Genomic DNA, 25,965 nt, shown 5'->3' with positions numbered 1-25,965 from the left:
ACTTTTCAATTCTTGTTACTTTTAATGCATTTGTTGTCAGACAACAATGCTATGCATTTGGCAACTGGCAAATTCTTTATTTACATCAACTAATATTAGCTCATCACAGTCATTTTAAATTGAGAGAGAAGGACAAACTAGCCATTATAAAGCTCCCATCAGTCATGAACATTGAAATAAAACATTGAGGAATGTAATTTTGTAAACACAACATAGGAATACAGTACATCACTAAGCATAGACGACTAGGTTCAGGCATGGCACTAAGATTTCATTAAGATATCATGCAGTCAGAGGAACATTGTGAATAGGTGTTCATATCAGACACCAAGCCATGCTATTTGTACATATTTTACTCAAAATAATTTCCTCCATCTTGTGATGCTTAGGTAACACAAATAGAAAGTACACCCAAGCAATTTAAAACAAATTCAACATCCTCAGTGCATTTCTTCATTAGCTGCCCAGTCATTCTTGAGCTACATGTAACTAACTGTATTATTTCAAAATGAATTAACTGTTACACAATTCAGAAAAAGGCAAAATCACCGATACAACATCCTTTAATACAGTTTATGTTAAATACCAAATAATCCCTCATTCTGTGCAGGCAATTCATCATACCTTCCTATTATGGATCATCATCGCTACCTTATATGCTTGCTAGATTTATTTATTTTAATTGTATGCAAAGTTAATTTTTCCTTTTAATTCCCCTCAGCTTCAAAGTATTTAATAGTATAATAGTTCACCACATCAGAAAATGTTCCAAAAAAATTATACCAGACTAGTTGATTCAGTTAACTACTAAATGCAGTATAGCCTCAGCAATTTGTTACCTGTCCTTTTACAGTTTTCACTTTAGTGGTCAACATGGAAAATCTACCAGCAGGACTTTCATACAACAGAGGCATCCCTATGGCACTTGTTTAAAAATATATCAGACAAGTTATCTAGCATTAGTTGTTAAATTGCAGGATTTGGCACACTTAAATAGTTGTGTATATTGACAAATATTGAAGCATGACATACTCATATTGCAACAAATGGGAGTGTAAAAATTAAAAAAAAATCATTCTTGCAACTAGCAAAGGAAAGTTAATACATGAGAATAATGCTAGTCTGAATATCACTGTTTTGCTGAGAACAGTAACCCATGGACAAAGGGAGTGGTTGCTTTAAAGATTGTACATCTTTTTGGCTGAAGTAGTTGAAAGCTAGCTGCACAATTCATTACATGAACTGCTGCTTCTAACAATACTATTCCTTCTTCCTCAAGTTTTAATATTTATCAATGAGTACCTGCCTTGTTGGAAACTGTAAGGAAGCCAGAAAATGTTAACTGTAATGAAAGAAATAATAACTGGAGGATAGAAATATAGAAGTACAAACACATGCAGTACAGAAGCAGAAAATACAAGCGCAGAATATCATAGGACCTTTCTCAAACAGATCAGCAGACCAAACTGATGTCAGATTCAACTTATTTAAATTGGCTGCACTGAACTGCAAACCTGTTTTATGTTTAGTACATATCTTCTTCATTAATAATTAAGTTTTATTGATAAATCTTTGGATTAACAGATGAATCAGTCTGACATATTTTGGATCAAAAGCAATAAAACTTATCAGGGTCACATCCTAAAAACTGAACTTTAGCTAATCATCTGCAAACAGAATTACTGTAGATCTCTTTGATAACAGAGAAATGGCCTTGAACAAATCCACCAAATTAGTTTAATTAAATGCCCATACTTGTCTGCTGCTTAATTTTTACGCAAGATTGCACTAGAACTAAGAATTTTAACCACTAAAATACCTTCAAAGTGGTAAAATGAAACTTAAAACAATTAAGGTGAAAGTGCATAATGCCACAAATTTCACTTCAGAATTTACATGAAAATATATTCAACCTTTTGTCGCTGTTACAGTATTTAATTGCTTTAAATAAAATGTGAAATACTGGCTATAATTGATGACACACAATTATAAACAAAATAGGCCATACAGTGATGAAGAGGGTAGGAAACCAATATGTTTGGTGCTGAGTTATTTATGAATCCACTTGCATTCAGTGAGACATGGGAGAAAATGTACTTACCAAAAACAGAAGAAAAAGTTTTGATTCAAAAACATGCAAAGGACTGTACAAATTACATTTTTGATACATTAATCAAGCACTGGGGAACTTTTAAAAATTCTCTCAAGAAGCAATATTCAAAACAAAGTTATCTGATGAGTCCCCAAATCATGTGAGATAATATGTTGGCGTTCTAAAAATAATATTGTTCACATATAAAATAACAACGTTTTAATGTTTTTAAGAAGTTGGAGCATTGATTCAATCAAATCTAAATAATCTGTCAGATACTTTACATCAAGTAAAACTAAATAGAGAATTTTGGAAACAGTAAAATGAGACAAGTTTCAAACATGAGACACATGAATGCATATTTATCACAAAAGTTATCATATAGACAATAGTAATCATATTTCCTTAATTTACACTCAGACCAGAGCTTTAATACATTACTTTCCTACTGATTTTGCTGAATTGGCACATAACATTGAATTTATGAAATTTGTAAGTGGAATATAAAAGATGATCTGTAGAAATTCTCCAACAAAGCTGATTAGTTTTTTTAAAGAAAATCTGGCCTTATTTAATTAATCACCCTCTTTCCACTTAAATGTTTGTATATTTTGTTACTCAGCCAGACAATACTCAATTTTGAAATATTATAAATGGTTATATCTTGGCCCACCTTATAATTTCCTTGAAATTATGTATATGTACACCTCTACTCTGGAAAATCTTCATTATCGCAACTGAACAGTTATCTACATGGGACTTTAAAAGGAGTACTGAAATCCCCAGCTACCTTCTATGAAACTCTTCTAATAAATAGAATGCAGAACAATGGAGTGCACAAAAATATTCTACCACTTGTGAAAATTTCCTTTATATCTTTGTAAAGGCGTTCTTACTGGTAGAGTAAAATGGGTACTCACTCATTCCACAGCTATATTGTCCATCACACATTGGTATCACAAGTAGTATTCTGTGGGTATAGCTTCCTGCTAAGGAGTTTAAGTCCATTAAGTTTCAGTGCAATATGCAGGTCTCTGAAATTGCCTATTCTAGGCCCTCTACAGTTCAAACATTTCATTTGCAAGAACTAAAATATTTTAATTTGAAAATCATTTGCATTTACAGTAATTTTATATAATGCAGAGATTTGGGAACTAAACTCTTAGTTCTCAAAGACATGAAGGTTCTGGAAAAAAGCAGCAGTTCATGAAAGACCAAGTTCCTTCTCTTCTTTTAAGACTTAAAAAATAGGCACACAAATACTGACAGTAATATTATTTTCATTTAAACTGAGTAATATTCTTGTAGAAATACTTAAAAGGGACAAAAGTTATCCACACCCCAATTTTTTTTAAGACTTCATGAAAATAGAAATGTTTGTATGATCTTAACTCCCAAATCTAACAATTTCCAATCCAGAAAGATGGCTGCATTTTGTATGATCGTTTCAAACTCTTTTTTAGCTGATACCTTGTCAGATGAGCTGTTGGACAGTCACACATCTGCAGATCCTTCCTTTGGGCTTCACTCAGTTTAGTGCTAAAGCAAGAGGAATCACAAAAGTCTTCCATAGTAGCCAGTTGTGGAATGGTAAACTTAACAGTAGTACAAAAAATGCCACTGATTTTTGGTGCTTTTACGACAGTCACCAAAACATCACTAACTTTGAGGTTTGGAAAAATTGAGATCTGAAGTGCATTTTTCTTAAAATCTGTACATGTCAACAGCTCTGCCACACAGGATACTGCATGCTGGGTTAATACTAAAACCCTCTTAAGTCTTCATTACTAACCCAGACTTTCTACCAGTCTTATTCAGTATCAGGCTCTGCTGCTGGAAATGAAGATTTGCTTTTCTTATTCTTTTTCAGAAGCTGCTCCTGTTCTTTTTTTCTCCGTTTTTCTCTTTGTTTCTCTAACTTCTGTTGTGCTTTACGGGCTTTTTCAACTGACGACTTTAGTTCTTTTAGTTTCTTTTTAATGATGGCTCGATCTTGAGACACAATACCTAATGCCTGTAGTGAAGAAATATTTAGAATTATAGTTAACACACAATGAACAACCAATTTGATTGTGCAACTACCCTCGCATCTTGGTGCAAAAATATTACTAAAACCAAAACTGCTGGAAGTAGGCAACAAGTTTGACAGCATCTGGAAAGAGAAAGGTCAGGTTAATAGTTTAGATATAAACTTTTGTCAAAACTAAGAGGGAATTAGGGAACCTTTAATAAAAATTATGGGCCAAATATTCTAAATGCTCCGATTGTAAGTAGTTACTTTCCGCAAAATACATGACATATACTTCAACTCATGAACACCAAAATAAAATTACTGAGATTACAAGAATCATACAAGTTAAAGTCTCAATTTACCTAACATGAAGTGAATACTCTTTTGCAGGTACAATATCCACTTAACTACGGTCATAGAACTAAAGTATAACTTAGCATGAGTGAAGAATGCAGAATAATACTGCTCAATTAGAACCAGTTACAATGAAGCAGATTACCAATAAAACACAAGTAAATCTTTGACTACGTGTCCAGTTAGGACTGCCTACACATTCAGACATTAATTTGAAGTATAATCCAGGGCGGAGGTGGAAGGGTTACAGCTTCTAGTGACAAGTGCACTTCCCTGTGTTTCATCAGTGCTTCAGACTGCCTGATCAACACTGCCCTATTGGACAGTTATCAGATTACTTAGGCTGTCATGGAGGACAGGGCTAGACTTCAATGAGGAGGAAATTAAGGTGGTTTATCATAAGCTGTTTTGCATAACATATTTCATGAAATGACAGACAAATACATTCATGTAGCTAATGATGAAATCCTTGAAGCTCTGGAGACATTCAAGCTATGTGAAGACATTACCTAGAGAAGAGACTTGTAAATATTGGCTGATGTATCTGGATGCCTAGCTATCTCTGGTTGTGGAGAGGCAAGTGTTTATGGCTGAAAATTTGTAGATCCAATTGGATAAACCAGTGTTGTATTTTAAACTTACTGGTGGCCCTGATGAGAGGTGCACTAGTGAAGAATCATGCCTGTTATGAGGCTGATGACCAGTTCAAGATGGGGAATGCAAATTGATAATAGGCAATTACTAATAATAATATTAATAGACAATGAGCACACTTCCTTCCTCATAGCAGACAGATGGCAGATAAATCACACAATTTTAAAGGGAATGCAGTAACATAGATAAAGTGTAATATGTGCAGATTCTTGAAGGAGACAAATCAATAAGGCTGTTTAAAATAAAGCAAATGGAATTTGACTTTCAACATTGAGAAATTGTCCCCAGAATGGGAACTTATGAGGCTGAAAACCGCTGAAGAATTTGCAGGACCTGCAGAATGTAATTGTGGAAACATGATTTTATTCTGTTTGACTGAAGTAGTAGGCTGGCCAGCTGCCAGATTGAAAAACTAGAGGCAAGAGGCCACTGCTAGGGATCCTTCGGGGTGCCTCCCATATTCAGGCAACAGATCAGGGTGGGGTTGGAGACAGAAAAAAAATGCAGCAATAAGTGTTGGGATAAGGAGATTTGTGATTGTCATAGAGGCTAGAAGGGGCAGTGATTGATAGAAAGATAGGCTGAGGTCTTCCAAAAGAGGCTGGGTGGGAGGCAGGATTCTTGTATCTGCTAGCCTGCAAATATTGGTATAAAAGGCATGCAATAATTTGATCAACACATGCAGATATAATTCTGCTGTTATAGAATGATACAACATTGGAACTAATTGAGCCTGCGTCAGCCCTGTCTTTATTTTTATACAAGCTGTTGTTTTTACGCTATTTACAGCATATTAGGAAAACAGATGGTAAAGAAGTAAAGGTTTTCTGAAGAAGGGTCTAGGCCCGAAATGTCAGCTTTCCTGCTCCTCTGATGCTGCTTGGCCTGCTGTGTTCATCCAGCTCTACACCTTGTTATCTCAGGTAAAGAAGTAGATTTGCTTGAAATGCTCTCTATAGCAGCTTGTACAATCAGTGACCTGCTAATGGATACGCTCTGGCCTGTGACCAGAAGTTGGAAGATTCAAGAAAGAGATGCTGCTACTCTCCCACATTCGCTGTTGGTAGATTTACTAGTAAGTCTATCAACATCAAATGTAAGAAATGGGAAAGTGAGAGGAGAGGTGAATACTGAGGTAGAGTGTGAAAGAGAAAGGAGAGATTGACAGAGACTGGGAGGAATTGAGGGAGAATGGGTGGGACTGAGTGAGGGGGCTCAGTGACAGCAGAATAGCTCTATTAGAATTTGTCAGATTTGTTTGCTCAATAATGAAATCACTGAACACCACTCTTATCTCCTTCTCTAAAACCTTGCATGACACTGTTTTCCAAAGTTGCTTGATTTCTTTCTGTAATCAGCAAATAGACCATGGTCTTTCTTTTAACCTTTTCACACTACAGTTGAAAATAATTACACGATAATTCCTTTGCAGCCCAGAAATGCCCAAATGTCCATTTTCCAGTTTTCATAATCCTTAAATGTGTGCTCCCAACATGCCTTTACCCCGGAAGATGTAGTCCATTTTCAAATGAGTCTTATTATGCTATAAAATGACACATTTGAAAAAAAAAACAAAAATTACAATCATTCAATTCCATTCACTCTTTACACAAGATTTATACAATTGCTTCTACTGTTAAAAAAAACTCAACTGTTTAAGCACCTTTATGTTCATGACATTGCAAAAATTATATACCTTTTTTCTGCGATATGAACAATTCTGACAATATAAGATTGAATTATGTTTCATTTCCTTTTTAGCTATCGCAGAATATTAATACATCATTAAAGTAGGCCACACAATTTGGGACACTAACTACTGACAACTTGATTCCGTATTGTTTGGAATGCAGCTGGAGCATTTATTAAACCCAAATGGCACGATTTGAAATTAATAAACCCCATTTGGTGTGACAAAAGTTGGTACCTCCTAAACTTTTGAAGTCAATAATGCTTGCCAGCGCTCCTTTGATAAATCAACATGGTGAGGAATGAGGCATTGCCAAGCCTATCAATACAGTATTCTGATGCAGTGTTTGAGTACTGAACTGTTTTGTTACTACATTTATTTTTCTATAATCTATGCAAAATATAGTTGACCCGCCCAGAAAAGAAAAGAAGGGTCTAGACCCGAAACGTCAGCTTTCCTGCTCCTCTGATGCTGCTTGGCCTGCTGTGTTCATCCAGCTCTACACCTTGTTATCTCAGATTCTCCAGCTTCGGCAGTTCTTACTATCTCTTTTTGCTTGAACTTGTTTTTCCTGGTTCTTAAATGATGAGGATATTATTTTATTGATACTGATTCCCCTACAGCCACAACATGTTTTAAAGAGGTAAATATGTGGCTCAAAGATTGGTGTGGGAGAAACTAGCTTGAATTCATGAGACATTGGCACCAGTACTGGGGAAGGAAGAGCTGTTCCAATGGGACAGGCTCCACCTGAATCATACTGGGATCAGAGTCCTGGCTACTCACATAACTAGGGCTGTAAATAGGGCTTTAAACTAAATAGTGGGGTGCGGTTACAGTTGCATGGAAAATGATAGAAAAATTTAAAGGATGGGCAAGGGTCAGCAGAGGTTAAAGTTTCAAGAATAAGTTACAGGACAGAAAGCAGAGGGAATGGGATTTCCTTGTTAGTAGGAAATGCAATTAAATCAAAAGCAAGAAGTGATTTAGACTCGAAAGGCGTAGAATCTGTATGGGTGTAGTTGAGGAACTGCAAAGGAAAAATGACCCTGAAAGAAGTTATGCATAGGCCTCCTAGCAGTAGTCACGATGTAGGGAAGAAAATAAATGAGATAGAAAAGGCATATAGGAAAGGCACAATTACAGTAGTCATGGGGACTTCAATATGCAAGTGGACTGGCAAAATCAGGTTGGTAGCAGATCACAAGAAAAGTATTTGGTGGAATGTCTATGATACTGTTTTTTGGAGCAGCTTGTGGTGGACCCCACTAGGGAACAAGCAATTCTGGATCTGGTGATGTGGTGAGGCAGACTTGATTAGGGAGCTTTGGGTGAAGGAACCTCTCAGGGAGAGTAACCATGATATGATAGAGTTTGCAGTTTGAGAGGGAGAAGTTGAAATCAGATGTAACGGTATTAAAATTGAGGAAGGAATGGGTCAAAGTTGATTGGAAAGGGAGCCGAGGTGGGAAGACAGTGAAGCAGCAATAAGCAGAAGTTTCTGGGGGTAATTTGGGAGGCACAGCAGAAATTCATCTCAAGGAGGAAGAAACATACTAAGGGGAGGATGAGGCAACCATGGCTGACAAGGGTAGTCAGGGACAGCTTAAAAGCAACAGAAACGCGCACAATGTGGTGATGATTAGTGGGAAGCCTGAGGATTGGGAAGCCTTTAAAAACCAGCATAGCCTAACTGAAAAAAAAAAGCAGTAAGGAGGGCTGGGGAGAAGATGAAATATTAGGGTAAGCTAGGTAGTAATATAAAATAAGATTAAATAAGATTTCAAGAGGATTGTAGACATACAAAAAAGTGAAATTGAAAGGTCTGAAGGTGGAGGAATCATCCAGACCAAAAGGATTACCCCCAAAGTTATCGAGTCATACAGCACAGAAACACACCCTTCAGTTCAACTCATCCGGACCGACTATCCCAATCTGACCTGGGATAACAAGGTGTAGAGCTGGATGAACACAGCAGGCCAAGCAGCATCAGAGGAGCAGGAAGGCTGACGTTTCGGGCCTAGACCCTTCTTCAGAAAGGGTTCTTCTGCCCAATCTGACCTGGTCCCATTTGCCAGCATTTGGCCCATATCCCTCTAAACCCTTCCTATAGCTGAGGAGGTTAGAGAGGCATTGGTGGTGATCTTTCAGCAATCACTGGAGCCAGGGAGGGTCCCAGATGACTGGAAAATGGTCCATGTAATACCCCTGCTTAAGAAGGAAGGGAGGCAGAAGACAGGAAACGATAGCTAGGTTAACCTGGCCTCAGTCGTTAGTAAGATTTTAAGAGTCCATTATTAAGGGTGAGATTATGGAGGACTTGGAAAGTGCATGGTAAAATAGGGCTGAGTCAATATGGTTTTGTCAAGAGGAGGCCGTGCCTGATAAATCTGTTAAAATTCTTTGAGAAGGTAATGAGCAAGTTAGACAAAGCAGTGCCAGTGGATGTGATCTACTTGGATTTCCAGAAGGCTTTTGACAAGATGCTGCTAAACAAAATAAGAGCCCATGGTGTTATTGATAAGGTACTGGCATGGATAGAGGATTGAGTGACTGACAGACAGCAGAGAGTGGGGATAAAGGTGTCTATTTCAGGATGGCAGCCAGTGACGAGTGGAGTTCTGTAATGGTCAGTGTTGGGACCACAACTACTCAGGTTAATACAACAACAATCTGGACGGAGGAATTGAGGGCGTTATTGTTAAGTTTGCAGATGACTGAAAGATAGGTGATGGGACAGGTGTTGAGGATGTGGACAGGCTGCAGAAGGAACATAGAACAGTACAGCATGGTACAGGCCTTTCGGCCCATGATGTTGTGCCGAACTTTTACCCTAAACCTAAGGCTTATCTAACCTCCACCTCTACCTTATCTATCATCCATATGCCTATCTAATTGCAGCTTAAATGCCCCTAATGAGGCCGACTCCACTACCCTCTCCGGCAATGCATTCCACATCCCTACCACTCTCTGAGTAAAGAACCTACCTCTGACGTCTCCCCGATATCTACCTCCACTCTCTTTAAAACTGTGCCCCCTCGTAATAGCTACCTCTACTGTAGGAAAAAGTCTCTGGCTATCCACTCTATCTATACCTCCGATCATTTTGTACACCTCTATCAAGTCATCTCTCATCCTTCGTCGTTCTAAAGAGAAAAGCCCTAGCTCTCTCAACCTTTCCTTGTAAGACCTTCCCTCCATTCCAGGCAACATCCTGGTAAATCTCCTCTGCACCTTTGCCAATGCTTCCACATCCTTCCTATAATGAGGCGACCAGAACTGGACACAATACTCCAGATGTGGCCGAAGCAGGCTTTTGTATAGCTGGAGCATAACTTCACGGCTCTTGAACTCAATCCCTCTATTAATGAAAGCTAACACACCATATGCCTTCTTAACAACTCTATCCACCTGGGTGGCAGCTTTCAGGGAACTGTGAACATGAACCCCAAGATCCCTCTGCTCCTCCACACTGCCAAGAATCTTTCCGTTAACCTTGTATTCTGCTTTCAAGTTTGTCCTTCCAAAATGAATCACGTCATACTTTTCAGGGTTAAACTCCATCTGCCACTTCTCAGCCCAGCTCTGCATCCTATCAATGTCCCTTTGTAACCTAGAACAGCCCTCTGCACTATCCGCAACTCGACCCACCTTCGTATCATCTGCGAACTTACTAATCCATCCTTCCACTCCTACATCCAAATCATTTACAAAAATCACAAATAGAAGAGGACCCAGAACAGATCCATGTGGTACACCACTCATAACTGAGCACCATGTTGAATATTTTCCGTCCACTACCACCCTTTGTCTTCTAAGGGTCAGCCAATTCTGAATCCAATCTGCCACATTTCCCCCTATCCCATGCCTCCTTACTTTCTACATGAGCCTACCATGGGGAACCTTATCAAACGCTTTACTTAAATCCATGTACACCACATCCACTGCTCTACCTTCATCCACGTGTTTGGTCACCTCTTCAAAGAATTCAATAAGGTTTGTGAGGCATGATCGACCCCTCACAAATCCATGCTGACTATCTCGAATCAAACTGTGCCTATCCAAGTGATCACAAATCCTATCTCTCAGAGCCCTTTCCAATAACTTGCCCACTACTGACCTAAGACTAACTGGTCGGTAATTTCCAGGGTTATCCCTATTCCCTTTTTTGAACAAGGGAATGACGTTTGCCTCTCTCCAATCTTCCGGCACTATACCTGTGGAGAGTGAGGACGAAAAGATCATCGCCAAAGGCCCTGCGATCTCTTCCCTCGCTTCCCATAGAACCCTTGGATAAATCCCATCAGGCCCAGGGGACTTATCTATCTTCAAGTTCCTCAAAATTCCTAGTACATCTTCCTTACTAACATTGACCTCCTCTAGCCTACCAGCCTGTTTCATACTGTCCTTCCCTACAACTAGGTCCCTCTCAGTTGTGAATACCGAAGTATTCATTAAGGACCTCTCCTATCACTTTGGGCTCCGTACACAAATTCTCTTTACAATCCTTGATTGGCCCTACCCTTTCTCTGGTCATTCTCTTATTCCTCACGTATGTGTAAAAAGCCTTGGAATTTTTCTTGATCCTGTCTGCCAAGGTTTTCTCATGCCCCCTTATAGCTCTCTTAAACCCTTTCTTCAGCTCCTTCCTGGCTAACTTGTATCCTTCTAGAGCCTTTTCCGATCCTTGTTTCCTAAACCTTATATAAGCATCCTTCTTCCTCTTAACCAGTCGTTCGAGCTCTCTTGAGAACCAAGGCTCCCTCACTCGACCGCATCTTGCCTGCCTGCTAGGGACAAACATATCGAGCACACGCAGTATGCATTCCTTAAACAATCTCCACATTTCTATAGTGCTCTTCCCTGACAGTGTCTGTTCCCATTTTATGTTACCCAGTTCTTGCCGAACAGAATTATAATTACCCTTCCCCCAATTATAAATCTTACCCTGTTGTACATACCTATCATTTTCCATGACTATTGTAGAAGTAATAGAGTTATGATTGCTACCGCCAAAATGCTCTCCTACCAACAGGTCTAACACTTGGTCCGGTTCATTGCCAAGCACCAAATCCAAAGTAGCCTCTCCTTGTGTTGGTCTACCTACATACTGTGTCAGGAATCCTTCCTCAACGCACTGGACAAAATCCGTACCATCTAAACTATTACAATTAAAAAGTTTCCAATCAATATTTGGAAAGTTGAAGTCACCCATGACTACAACCCTGTGACTTCTGCACCTTTCCAGTATCTGCCTCCCAATACGCTCCTCCACTTCTCTGCAACTATTTGGGAGTCTATAAAAAAACCCCAACAAAGTGACTGCTCCTTTCTTGTTCCTGACCTCAACCCAAACTGACTCTGTAGATATATCATTCTTGAACTGCCTTTCAGTAGCTGCTATACTAGCCCTGACTAGCAATGCCACTCCCCCACCTCTTTTACCACCCTCCCTATTTCTTTTAAAGCATCTAAATCCCGGAACTTCCAACAACCATTCCTGTCCCTGTGTTACCCAAGTTTCTGTAATGGCCACAACATCGTAGTTCCAAGTACTGACCCATGCACTAAGTTCATACGCCTTATTTCTAGCATTGAAGTATACACACTTTAAACCATCCCTGTGTCCACAATTACGCTCCATCGACCGCATTTCGTTCTTAACAACCTCACTCCCTGTTGTGTCTGTTGGAAGGCTGAATACCTCATCCTCTGAATTATAAATCGGTTCCCCACCCCCTGCCAATCTAGATTAAACCATCCCGTATAGCTCGAGCAAACCTCCCTCCCAGGATATTTGTGCCTTTCCAGTTCAGGTGCAACCCGTCCTTCCTGTACAGGTCCCACCTTCCCCAGAATGTGCTCCAATTATCCACAAAATGGAAGCCCTCCCTCCTACACCAGCCCTGTGTTTAGCTGCACTCTCTCCCTATTTCTTACCTCATTATCACGTGGCACTGGTAGTAATCCAGAGATAACTACCCTGTTTGTCCTGAACTTCAGCTTCCAACCTAACTCTCTGTACTCGTTTTTCACATTCTCAGTCCTTTTTCTACCTATGTCATTGCTACCGATGTGTACCATGACTGCTGGTTGCTTACCCTCCCCCATAAGGATCTTTAAGACACGATCTGAGACGTCACGGACCCTGGCACCCAGGAGGCAACATACCATCCATTCGTCTCATTCGCGTCCACAGAATCACCTGTCTGTGCCCCTTACTATTGAATCCCCCACTACAATTGCTCTCCTTTTCTCCCCCCTTCCCTTCTTTGCCACAGGGCCAGGCTCAGTGCCAGAGACCTGTCCGCCATGACCTTCCTCTGGTAGGTCCCCCCCTCAACAGTATCCAAAACGGTATACTTATTATTGAGGGGAATGGCCACAGGGGATCCCTGCACTGTCTGCCTATTCCCTTTCCCCCTCCTGACAGTTACCTAGCTACCTTTTTCCTGTACCTTGGGTGTGACCACCTCCTTATAACTCCTCTCTATCATCCCCTCAGCCTCCCGAATGATCCGGAGTTCATCCAGCTCCAACTCCAGTCCCCTACTGCGGTTTGTGAGGAGCTGGAGCTGGGTGCACTTCTCACAGGTGAAGTCAGAAGGGATACCAGCAGTGACCCTTACCTCCCACATCCTGCAAAAGGAGCATGCAACTGCCCTAGCTTCCATTCCCTGTACTCTAGATTTCCAGAAGAATATAAAAAAGCCTTACCTTACCGACCCTCCACACGGTCTTTTTTTCTGGTTAGAGGAGGAGGATGGGTGGGAGACACTACATGTATAGTGTTTTGGGTTTAGCCAATGCCTGAATATATTAGTTCACTTCCTGCCTGACCACTCCCGCCGCTCGAAACAAAAAGGCCGCTGCTGCACGAGGTAACTTTTTATAGGAAAAAGCTTACCTTCCCAACGGCACCCTGGCTCGCGTCCTCACCACTCCTGCCGCTCGAAACAAGAAGGACTTTGACAAACTAACAGTGTGGGCATGTAAGTGGTAGATGGGATATAATGTGGAAAAGTGTGAGATTATTCACTTTAGTAGGAAAAATATTCTCTAGACTATTTTCTAAATGGGAAAGGCTTTGAAAATCTGTAGCACAAAGGGACTTAGGAGTCTTCGTTCAGGATTCTCTTAAAGTTAATATGCAGATTCAGTTGGCATTTAGGAAGGCAAATGCATTCATTTCAAGAAGGCTAGCATACAAAAGCACGATGTACTGCTGAGGCTGTGTAAGACTTTGATCAAATTATGTTTGGAATATTGTGAGCAGTTTTGGGCCCCGATTCTAAGGGCTTGTCATATGAGCAGCAACTGACAATTCTGGGTCTGTACTCAAATGGAATTTAGAAGGATAGTTGGGGGGTGGAGTAATCTGATCAAAACTCACAAAATACTGACAGGTCTGAATAAAGTGGACATGGAGATGTGGTTTCCACTACTAGGAGAAGCTAGGACCCGAGTGCACAGCCTCATGTGAAGGGACGACCCTTTAAAAATGAGATGAGGAGGAATTTCTTCAGCCAGAGGGTGGTTAACCTGTGAAAATCATTTTTGTAGACAGCAGTGGAAGTCGTCATTCAGTGTATTTAAAACAGAGATAGATACATATTTGATTAGTAAGATGATCAAGGGTTATGGCAAGAAGGCAGGAGAATTGGGTTGAGAAACATATCAGCCATGATTAGTTGGTGGAGCAGACTCTATGGGTCGAATGGCCTAATTCTGCACCCCGATCTTCAGATTTATTTTATATTTGCTTAAGGGGTTGTGCGTCTCAATAGATGCCCTTGAATTCCATAATTCCATAAGTAACCTATTAGATCCTTCCGTTCTCCTTCTGCCAAGTACAATAATAATGTCTAATTGCCCTAATATTTCAGTACTGGCTAATCAGATTATGGGAGGTTAACTTTGTGAATTGTCTACACTTCCTTCTAATCCACTGTTACTATGTCTATCTTTCTCCACTAGTCTCACAACCTGTTATCCTTGCTGTTTTTTAAACATCTTCTCTCTGATGTTATTGTTCAAATATGTTTAATGATATAATTGATTCTTGAGGCTCCTTCCAGTATCATTCACACCCAGAAACCGTTCAACTAGCCAGATGCCAGACAGTTGTTGTCAGGATGATGGCCTTTTGCATCCACCCACAAACCAATCAGCAATCTGCTGCCAGCTGAATCTAAATTTGTGTACATCCCCAGGTGTCAGACTATCTCCAAACATCTTACCCCACTGCTTGAATAAAGCAGCAGTGCAAACACAATTCACAATAAGTTTCACTAACTTGCTTTTTAAAACAGCAATTCCTTCCACATGCCTTGGTTTTAGAATAGTCCATTTTCCATTTCAGTCCACAATTATAAATACAGAACAATAAAAAGAAATGGTCTTTACATGTGAATTAGTTTAGACAATGTTGGAAGCTTGGTCCAACAGTATTTCTATTGGCAGCCCATATTGAGAAAAGAATTGAGCTATTTTTTCTACCTTTACCTGCTTTAGCTGTAATTGCCAAAGGAATAACTTCTGGAAATCCAGCTGTCCTATCCATAATTGTAAGGATATACTGGTGTTCAGTTTTTGTTTTTTGTAACAGTCTTACCCAATCTAATAACACTTCACTGAACAGTTCTACAAAAACATATGTGGGTATTAATGGTGTTGGTGAGTTTTTCTCACTACTTGATCTCATGGCATGTTTTACAGAACTGCACTGCGTCCTTATGAAGACCTAAACAGGAATATATGCCCGTTTATCAATGTTTGAGGTTTTGTATTCCTCTATGTACAGCTGTGGAATTTCATGTGCTACATTCCAAAGCTCTTTACTATATCTAGGTAGAACCATTATTGGATGAATAACAATAATAATCACTCTTCATCTGCAGATCTGTGAGGATGCCTCCACTTCCTCATCAGAACTCCATCTTTAAAAGCATAACATTCCAGAATTCCTTCAACCTCAGCTTTAGTGTGGGCTGATTGTGCTAATGTGTTTAACTTTGGATCTGCTTTCTGAGCTTCAATTAAAGATGACTTGCTAAAAACTTTTTGTGAATTGTCCCGATTTTGTTAAAAATATCTCACTGATCTTACAATTGCTTGTGCTATCACATTGACATCTGGAGATGGACTATGTTTCACCATTGTTCTGGCCTCAATACATGCTAGAAAGAAATGCCTGGAATTTGTTCCTGTAAATGCTTCACCTCTTTAACCAAACTCTCTATAACGGAAAAAGCTACAACCATTACTCTGGCCAAATGATTCCTTAGGAGTGAGTCAACCCAATTAATGGGTAATTTCCAATCATTTTCAAATGTCACTGTTTTGGATAGTAGGTCACATTCTAAGCACACTTTGTACAAAGGAGCAGATCTATGTTCTCCACTAATTCTATTTATTAAAATTCCACTTGGCTTTCAATGTACTGTCTGGAGAAAAACCTAAGTTTGCCTCTAGCATATATGAGCATACAAATCAGGAGCAGGAGTAGGTAATTCAGTACCTCGAGTCTGCTTGGTCATTCAATAAGTTGAGCAAAATGTCTGGAGCCTCAAATCCACAATCCTGCCTCCCCTGATAACCTTTCAACCCCTTGCTTAACAAGAATCTATCCACTTCTGCCTTCAAAACACATAAGGATTCTGCTTCCACTGCCTTTTCAAGAAGAGGTTTCCAAAGAGTCACAGACCTCACAAAAAGAATTTTGCCTAATCTGTTTTAAACAGGAGATTCCTGATTTTTAAACAGTAACCCTTAGATCTAGATTTTTCCATAAAAGGAAACTTGGTCTCCACATCTACCCTGTCAAAATCCTTTAGGATTTTATATGTTTCAAATTCTTTCTAACATTCATTGAATACAAGCCAAGCCCATCCAACCCTTCCTTATAGGACAACCCACCCATTCCAGATTTTAGACCAGTAAACCTTCTTTGAACTGCCTCTAATGCATTTACATATTTCTTTAGAAGAGGTGACCAATACTGTGCACTGTACTCTAGATGCAGTCTCACCTGTGTCCTACATAACTGAAGCATAAGCTCTTTATTTTCTCTCATAATTTTTAAAATCTTGTTAGCCTTCCTATTTACTTGCTGTACACTAACCTTTTGCAATTCATGCACGAGGGCGTCCAGATCCCTCTGCATCTCAGAGCTCTACAATCTCTCACCATTTAGAAAACATGCTTCATTTTTTATTCTTTCTGTTAAAATGGACAATTTCAAAATTTTCCACATTATACTCCATTTGCTACATCTTTATCCACTCACTTAACCTGGCAATATCTTTTTGTAACCTCCTTGTACCCTCTCCTTACTGTTAGCTAAACAAAGTTTCTTTCATCAATGCTAATAATGTTAACCCTACACTGTGAGTTTTTAATTTCTGCAATAACCTTTGATGTGCCACCTTATCAAATGCCTTCTGGGAATTTAAGCATAGTACATCCACTGGTTCCCCTTTATCAATGGCACATGTTGTCTCCTCAAAGAACTCCAAAGGACTGATCAAAAGTGATTTCCTTTCAGAAAGCCATGTTGACCCTGCCTAATTAACTTGAACTTATCCAAGTGCCCTAATATAACTTGTTTAATAACAGCTTCTAACATCTTGTCTATGACGAATGTTAAGCTAATTGGCAAGTAGATTCCTGCTTTCTATTCCCCTTCCTTTTTGAATGAAGAGTTTGCTTTTACATGTTATATGAGTTTAGCCATTAACATTTGAAGAGAAAGGAACCAGTTTCCTTCTGACAAAAATCCTTTATATCTCTCATCTACTTGTTCATCTTATCTGCATTTTTAGCAGTATTTATATTTCAGCATATAGTTGTCACTAAAGCTACAACTTGATCTGTGGCATTATCCTTCTGAGCTCCTTTATCAAACTCACTATAAGTGCCATTGATGCCACTAAGTTCCATGGGCTTCCCACACAACTTCCAGCATTCTGAATAAAGGTGTCCCAATTTATTATGAAAGGAACACTTAGGTCAATGATTTTCACTTTCATCCTCAGCAACATTTTTTTCTGGTTTGAGGAAGAATTCCCAGCGCCTGTCCCTTCTTTACTTTTGCTACTTGCCTTCCTTTCACTCTCCCATGTTTTTGGGTCTGTGGAGTGATACCACAAACACCCAATATTTCTCCTTTTATAATTTGATATACAGCGTGGTTATTGTAAGGGAGTCTGCAGACCATTCTCACTAGCTTTTTCCCCTGTTATTTCTTATTTCCATCTAAATTTATGCTACATCCTGATCTCCTGAACCAAAGAGATCTCTAATTATTGCACAGATGCTATCCTTGATTAACAGTGCTACCCCTCCACTTTTACCTAGCTTCCTGTTCTTGATTGTCATATACCCCTCAATGTTCAGGACTTAATCCTTGACATCCTGCAGTCAGGTCTCCATAATGGCTATTAGATTGCATCTATTTATTCCGATGTCCGCTATCAAGTTGTTTAATTTGTTATTAATACTACATGCATTCAAATACAGAGCCTTCAGTTTTGTTGTTTTGTTATCTTTGTAAAATCTAGTCCTGATTGTTATTATATTCCTCAGTTTATTCCTCGTGTCCTCCTGCTATTCTCTGACCCATATTTCCCATATTACTACTTCCCACTCTTACTGCATCTCTACCCTTTTTTTTATGACATCTTGCCACATTTGCTCCCTTAGACCCACTTTTCAGTTGAAGGCAACAAGTAATGGAGGAGATAGCGGTGGGAGAGGAGAAGGGGTGCCGGGAAAGAGGAAGAGAGTCTGAGGGATAGAAAGGGGGCAGTGAGAGTGAAAGAATGGGAGATGGGAGAGGAAGGGTGAGAGAGAGGATAGAATGGGAGGAAAGGAGAGGATTAAGGGTGTGAAGGAGAGGGACAGAGTGGGAGAGTGGGATGGTACAGGAGAGGGAGGGGTTGAGTACTTGGGACAGAGGGAGAAGATAGTATGTGAAGAAGAGTCACAGAGTCATAGACTGTGGAAACAGAACTTTCGGTCTAACTCATCTGCCCCGACCAGACATCCCAATCTGACCTAGAACCATTTTGAACATAGAACAAAAGAACGCAGGAATGGGCCCTTCGGCCCACGATGATGTGCTGAACATGACACCAAATTAAACTAATCCCTTCTGCCTGCCCTTGAGAAAACACAGGAACGGGCCCTTTGGCCCATGATGTTGTGCCAAATGTGATACCAAATTAAACTAATCCCTTCTGCCTGCCTATATCCCTCCAATCCTTGCACATTCATGTGCTTATTTAGAAGTCCCTTAAACGCCCCTATCATATATGCCTCGATCACTACCCGTGGCAGCGCATTCCAGACTCCTACCACTTTCTGTGTAAAAAACGTGCCCCTCACGTCTCCTTTGGACTTTCCCTCTCTCATCTTGCATGCATTCTGGTAAACCTCTTCTGCACCTTCTCCAAAACCTCCACATTCTTCTTGTAACGTGGAGACCAGAATTGAACATAATACTCTAAATGTGGCCTGGCCAAAATCTTATAAAGCTGCAACATGACATCCTGACTCTTGCACCCACTTCCCCTACCAATAAAGGCAAGCATGCCATACGCCTTCCCTACCACTCTACTTGTGTGGCCACTTTCAGGGAGCAATGGACTTGAACCCCAAGATCCCTCTGTACATCAATGCTGTTAAGGGTCCTGCCATTAACTGTATACTTTTCCTTAACATTTGATCTCCCAAAGTGCAGCACCTCACACTTACGTGGATTAAATTCCTATTTGCCATTTCTCCACCCATATCTGCGACTGATCCATATCCCACCAAATCCTTTCATAACCTTCCACACTATCTACAACTCCACTGATCTTTGTATCTTCTGCAAACTTACTAACCCACCCATCTACATTTTCATCCAAGTCATTTATATATATCATGAACAGCAGAGGTCACAGTACGGATCTCTGCGGAACACCAGTAATCACGGACCTCCAGCCTGAAAACACTCTTGCACCACTACCATTTGCCAGCATTTAAACCCTTCTAAAACCTTCCTATTGCTGAGCTTTTCCAGCAACTTTGGTTTTGTTCCTGATTTATAACATCCACAGTTCTTTTGGTTTTTCCATTCATCAGTCTAATAGCGGCAGGGAAGAAGCTGTTCTTGAACTTGTTCGTGCGTGTGTTCAAGTTTCTGTATCTTCTGCCTGACAATGTTGTACGAGAGCATTACCTGGGTGGGATGGATCTTTGATGATGTTGGCAGCTTTTACGTGACAATGAGGGTATAAATGGAGTTCATGGATGAAGTTGGATTCCGTGGTGGTCTGGGCTGTGCACACAACCTTTTGTATTTTCTTATGGTCCTGGGCAGAGCAGTTGCCATACCAAGCCGTTATGTACCGGATAGTACGCTTTCTATGGTGCATCTGTAAAAGTTGGTGAGCGTCGTTATGGACATGTCAAATTTCCTGAGCCACCTGCGGAAGAGGCAGTGTTGTTGTTCTTAACCGTTGCATCTACATGGGAAGTCCAGGACAGGTTGTCGGTTATCGTCACTCCCTTGAACTTGACGCTCACAACCTCCATTCCATTGATGTAAATGGGGGTGTGTTCTCTTCCTTTCTTTCTGAAGTCAATAATCAGTTCTTTGATTTTGTCGACATTGGGAGAGAGGTTGTAATCATTGCACCACATCACAAAGCCCTCTATCTCCTTTCTTTATTTGTTGTTTGATATCTGTCCTACCATGGCAGTGTCATCAGCAAATTTGTAGATGATGTTCATTCGGAATTTGGCTACATGTTTATGGGTGTACAGTAGGGGGCTGACAACACATCCTTGTGGAACTTCAGTGTTGAGTGTAATTGTGGAGGAGGTGCAGTTGCCTATTATCTTCACTGATTGTGGTCTATGGGACAGGAAGCTGAGGATCCAGTTGCAGAGGGCATGGCGAGACCTAGGTCTCAAAGTTTTTAAATCAGTCTGGAGGGGATAATAGTGTTGAAGACAGAGCTATAGTCAATGAGCAGGAGTCTGACATAGGTGTCCTTGTGTTCAGATGTTCCAGGGATGAGTGCAAGGCTAGGGAAATGGCATCTGCTGTGGACCTGTTATGTCAGTAGGCAAATTGCAGGGGATCAAGGCAGGCTGGGAGACTAGAGTTGATGTGGGCCACAACCAGCCTCTTGAAGCAGTTCATGATTACGGAAGTCAGAGCCATTGGGTGGTAGTCATTAAGGCACGTTGCACATGCTTCCTTAGGACTGGGATGATGTCTATTCATTCTCCCATGCTGATTGTTATCCATTCCTTTGTCTGTTCAACTGTTCTTCTCTCTCTTTGGGAGTTATCTCCACCTACCATTCACTCCTTACACCCTCCTCTCCACCCCATCTTCTGCACAAAACCAACTTTTTCCTAGCCACCATCAGTTCTGAGGAAGAGTCACTGGACCTGAAACATTAGCTCTGATTTCTCTCCACTGATGCTGCCAGACTTGCGGAGCTTTTCCAGCAATTTCTGTTTTTGTTCCTAATTTATTAATTAAAATTTGCTCCCAGCCATTAGAAGTGAAATAAAATTTGAAATTTAGCTCCTTAATGCAAAAGGGTGGAATAAGCCAGCTCTTCAGTATAGATCAAGGAGATGCAAAATGCCAAACAGAGATGTAACTACTATTGGTAAGAGGGTGAAAATAAAGTCAACAGGATTCAACACTAGTTATCATTTTAAAGGATCATAGAACTTAAAGTAACATTTGACAAATGGCATACAAATCCAAGATTTAATATATCACATTAATTATATTGACTAACTTCTTATAGCCATGGCTCCTATGCCTTCGATTTTCTCTCTGCATCCATTTTAGAACTGGCAGGAATATTTCTCATGCAAATCTCTTGATGGTTAAGTATACAGCAAAAAATAATAAAACACATATTCGCAAACTCTTAGTTTGATAATTTATTTATATTTGTACCTATTTTTGGATCAGCGTCTTGATGCAGCTTGATTGTGGACTTTTCCAGGCCAGGCATTGACAAGGTGCAACATATTATCATCTTTGATAGTTGAACAATGGATTATTTTAAATTGAACTAAACAAATAGTATTTTTTAGTATCTATTTACCTTAAGTTTGCTTCCATCCAGCTGCAGCAACTGTTCTCCATCAATGCCTTTGGCAGTAAATTGTGGAATATATTGTTCCATGTTCAGTCCCATAAGCCAATGAGAAACCTGATGGGTGCTCCAATCCAAAAGAGCATGAGTCTTCCATTGATTGTGTTTTGGTGATTGTCCTTCATCGAGGATCTTTGAGAAAGTAACAAAAGAGAAAGTCACAATAATGATTATGATATCACCTGTTTGTTTATTAAATAGTTAAACTGTAATTTACTAGCAGAAATTGAGATATTACAACTTATTTACATTTCTATTATTTCTCAGACAATGTTCTCACCTGGAACCTTCATGTCACTTACTGAAGCAGGCTACAGAATGTCTCCATTTCACTGTTACTAGAGTGTATTTCTCTTTTTAAGTCATTATGCACCCTTAACAAGCTTCAGGGTTTAACATATGCCGAATATAAATTCACTCATCTGAACTAGGAGAAAAAAATCATAGTGATGTCACACAGGAAAGCAGTGAGCTGATTGGCTGGTAAGGGAACTGCCTTTAGGAGCTCACCCTAAATAGCAGTTATTTAAAAACTGTAGAATTATTTCAGGAAAAAGTTAGCTCATAAGACTAAGGAAATTTAAATCATGCAGATGAGAGTGGCTGAATGGAATGGGTTATCTATCACATGGGGAGTTCATGGATCCTTCTGCTGCAGAAGTACTCCCAACTGCACAAATCTGAGCTCTGGGTTTTCGAGCTACAGCAGCAGCTGGAGACACTGTGGCACAATGTGACGCTCAGACTTTCATACATAGCAGGTTTAGAGAGGTGGTCACACACCAGCTGGAGGGACTGGAGGAAAGCAAGGAATTAGTGTAAACCAGGCAGTCAAAGAGGAGCAGGCAGGTACTGTAGGAGTCCCGAGGTTCAATTCAAAAATCCATTTTTCGTTTTGGAAGCTGACGAGGGCACTGATATCTTCATTGGCATGCAGTGACAGCTAAGCTTCTGGCACTAAAAGCAGCCTGACTCTACAGGAGGGGAGAAAGAAGTGACCATAGACATGACTCTATGATGGCATGTTGCCTTCCTGGTGCCTGGGTCAGGCATGTCACTGACTGGCTACAGGGCATCCTGAAGGAGGAGCGTGATACAAGTGAGGTTGAGGTACACATTGGTACATCAATGATATAGGTAGAATGAGGGATGAGGTTTTGCATCATGGGTTCAGGGAGCTAGGCTGTAGATTAAGAAGCAGAACCTCAAAGATTATAATCTTAGGATTACTCCCTGTACCAGGTGTTAGCAAGTAAAGAAATAGGTGGTTACAATACATGAATGCATTGCTTAAGAGTAGGTGCAGGAGAGAGATTTTAGATTCTGGGATCACTGGGACTATTTCTGGCGAAGGTGGGACATCTACAAGTGGAACAGTCTGTACCTGAACCAGATTGGGAATGACATCCTTGAAGGAGGGTTTGCTAATGCTCTGGGGGGAATTTAAATTAGTTCAGCGGGGGCAGGGGACACAGTATGTTAATTAAATGGTGACACAGCATAACTCAGAAAAGAATACAAGGCAGAGGGAGTTCAGCCACGCAAAGTTTCCAGGGAGTAAAGCAAGGCTGGATGGCCTATATATCAATGCCATGAGTATTATAGGGAAGATAGATGAGTTAATGAGATGGATTGGCATGTGGAGTTGCAATGTTGTTGCTATCACAGAAACATAGTTCAGGGAAGGACAAGACTGGATAAGGTTGTAACCTCACAGTTACGTCCAGTGCTACGTAGTACTTAATGTAGAATTACGAAGATAGGTCAGCTGAATACATAGCTAAAGGCATGATATATGAGGGAGGGCCGTAGATTTTTGGAACATTGGGTCAACATTTGAAGTAGATGGGACCTGTACAAGCTGTCAAGTTTGCACCTGAACGGCAATGGGTCCAAAACCCTTGCCAGGAGATTTGCTTGTGCTGTTGGGGAGGCTTTAATTTGGCAGAGATAGTGGGCATAGAATAGATGTAAAGTCAGGAGCAAGGTTCAATCAAATGTAGAAGGAATGCTAAGTCAGTTCAGTGGGCAGAGAAGACATGGACAGGATAAGGTGTATGGGATGTCCAGAAAGCTAAACTGTATCTATTTTAATGCAAAGAGCTTGATTGGTAAAGTGGATGACCTTAGAGCTTTGATCAGCCTGTGGGTATATGATATTGTTACATTCATTGAGACATAGTTGCAGGAAGAACAGGACTGGCTGCTCAACATTCCAGGGAAGTTTCAGGCATGATGTCGGGGGCATTCCATTATTGATAAAGTAAACCATCAATGCAGTGAAAAGAGTGGATGACCTAGAAGGTCTTCAAATGAGGCCATGTGGATAGAGCTTAGAAATAAAAAAGTGAGGGGTGATTACTTTTCTGGAATTATAATACAGGCCTTCCAACAGTAAGAAGGAGCTAGAGGAGCAGACATAGGCAAATCATAGAAAGTTGAGAGAGAAACAGGGTCACAGTTGTTGGGGATTTCATCTCTGCTAACATTATCTGGGATTTGTGCAAAAAGACTGACAAGGTGGAATTTTTAAAGTACATATCAGAGAGCTCTTCTGTGTCCGCATCTAGGTAGTTGTACTAGAGATGGGGCAGTGTTTCACCTAATCCTAGGGAATGAAGTTAGTCAAATGGTTCAAGTTTCAGTGGGCAAGTATTTTGAGGATAGTGACCAAGTTTAAAAGTCATTATATTAAAGGGATATGGATAATGCAGAACTTAAGTGTCTCATTTGGCGGTAGGTAAATTTCAATGTCATTAGACAGGATCTGACAAACATACTGGGAGCAGCTATTTGTAAGTAATTCTACATTTGGAAAGTGGGAACTTTTAAAAGTAGCATAAAGAGAATTCAGGGCCAACGTGTTTCCTTAAAGGGGAAGGGGAAGGGCAGAAAGTCCAGGGAACTCTAGATATCAAGGGTTATCCTGAGTGTGATAAAGAAAAAGAAGGAAACATGTGTCAATTATAGCACATCAAAAACAGGGGAGGCCCTTCAAAAGTATACAGAATGTACAGGTTTGCTTTAAAAAGAAATTAGGAAGGCAAAGAGGGGCCACGAAATATCTTTAGCAGAAGGGATCAAGTGCAATAAAAGGACTAGCAGGGAAAGAGTGGACCTATTAGGGGCCAAAGGGGCAATCTGTGCGTGGCACTTGTGAATATGAGTGAGGTCTTAAATTATAGTCACGAGGAGAAAGCCATTGGAGCTGGGGAGTTTAGTTGGGACAGTGAGGTTTTAGAACATGTTAAGATTAACATGGAGAAGGTATTAGGTGTTTTAACGGGCATAAAGATGCGTAAATCCCTAGGGCCTGTTGAGATGTATCCTAGGCTGCTATGGATACTTCTCCATGTTAATTTTAACATGTTCTAGAACCTCACCATCGCAACTGAAATCCCCAGATCCAATGTCTTTCTCCTCTGTGAATACAGTTGAGAAGTATTCATTTAAGACCTCACCCATGTCCTCAAAAAGGCAAGGGAGGAGATTTCTGGGGCCCTGGTGGAGATATTTAATACTTTGCTGGCCAGAGATTAAGTGCGAGTTGACTGGAAGATAGCTTTTTTTTATTCATTAACGGGATGAGGACGTCGCTGGCTAGGCAGCATTTATTATCCAACCCTCATTGCCCAAAGGGCAGTTAAGGGTCAACCACATTGCTGAGGGTCTGGAGTCACATGTAGGGCAGACCAGGTAAGGATAGCAGTTCCCTTCCCTAAAGGACATCAGTGAACCAGGTGAGTTTTTCCCGACAATTGGCAATGGATTCATGGTCATCATTAGATTCTTAATTCCAGATATTTTATTGAATTCAAATTCCACCATCTGCCATGGCGGGATTTGAACCTGGGTCTCCAGAATATCTGGGTCTCTGAATTAACAGTCCAGCAATAATACCACTAGGCCATTGCCTCCCCCAAAGGAGCCAATGTGGCTCCTTTGTTGAAGAAGGGCAGCAGGGATTGGCCAGGTAATTACAGACCTG

General features: G+C 40.4%; 1 protein-coding gene across 3 annotated transcripts in view; it reads right to left on the bottom strand.

Moving 5' to 3' along the window:
* Window positions 1-25,965, bottom strand: part of ppp1r9a (protein phosphatase 1, regulatory subunit 9A) — a 265,269-nt gene continuing 239,304 nt past the window's right edge. For 2 of the 3 annotated variants that reach the window (XM_048610710.1, XM_048610703.1), the window contains exons 18-19: window positions 21,927-22,109; window positions 60-4,106 (exon numbers count right to left, since the gene is read on the bottom strand). In XM_048610710.1, coding sequence (XP_048466667.1) covers window positions 3,903-4,106; window positions 21,927-22,109 — 387 coding nt within the window. In that variant the 3' untranslated portion in view covers window positions 60-3,902. Of the gene's footprint in view, window positions 4,107-21,926; window positions 22,110-25,965 lie in introns of all 3 variants that reach the window. The other variant, XM_048610696.1, reaches the window with a different exon arrangement.

This window comes from Rhincodon typus, chromosome 2, assembly GCF_021869965.1.
Source record: "Rhincodon typus isolate 14 chromosome 2, sRhiTyp1.1, whole genome shotgun sequence".
In the NCBI taxonomy this organism is placed as follows: Eukaryota; Metazoa; Chordata; class Chondrichthyes; order Orectolobiformes; family Rhincodontidae; genus Rhincodon; species Rhincodon typus.
The sequence above is the reverse complement of the archived record's forward strand: the minus strand, read 5'-3'. Positions and strand labels throughout refer to the sequence as shown.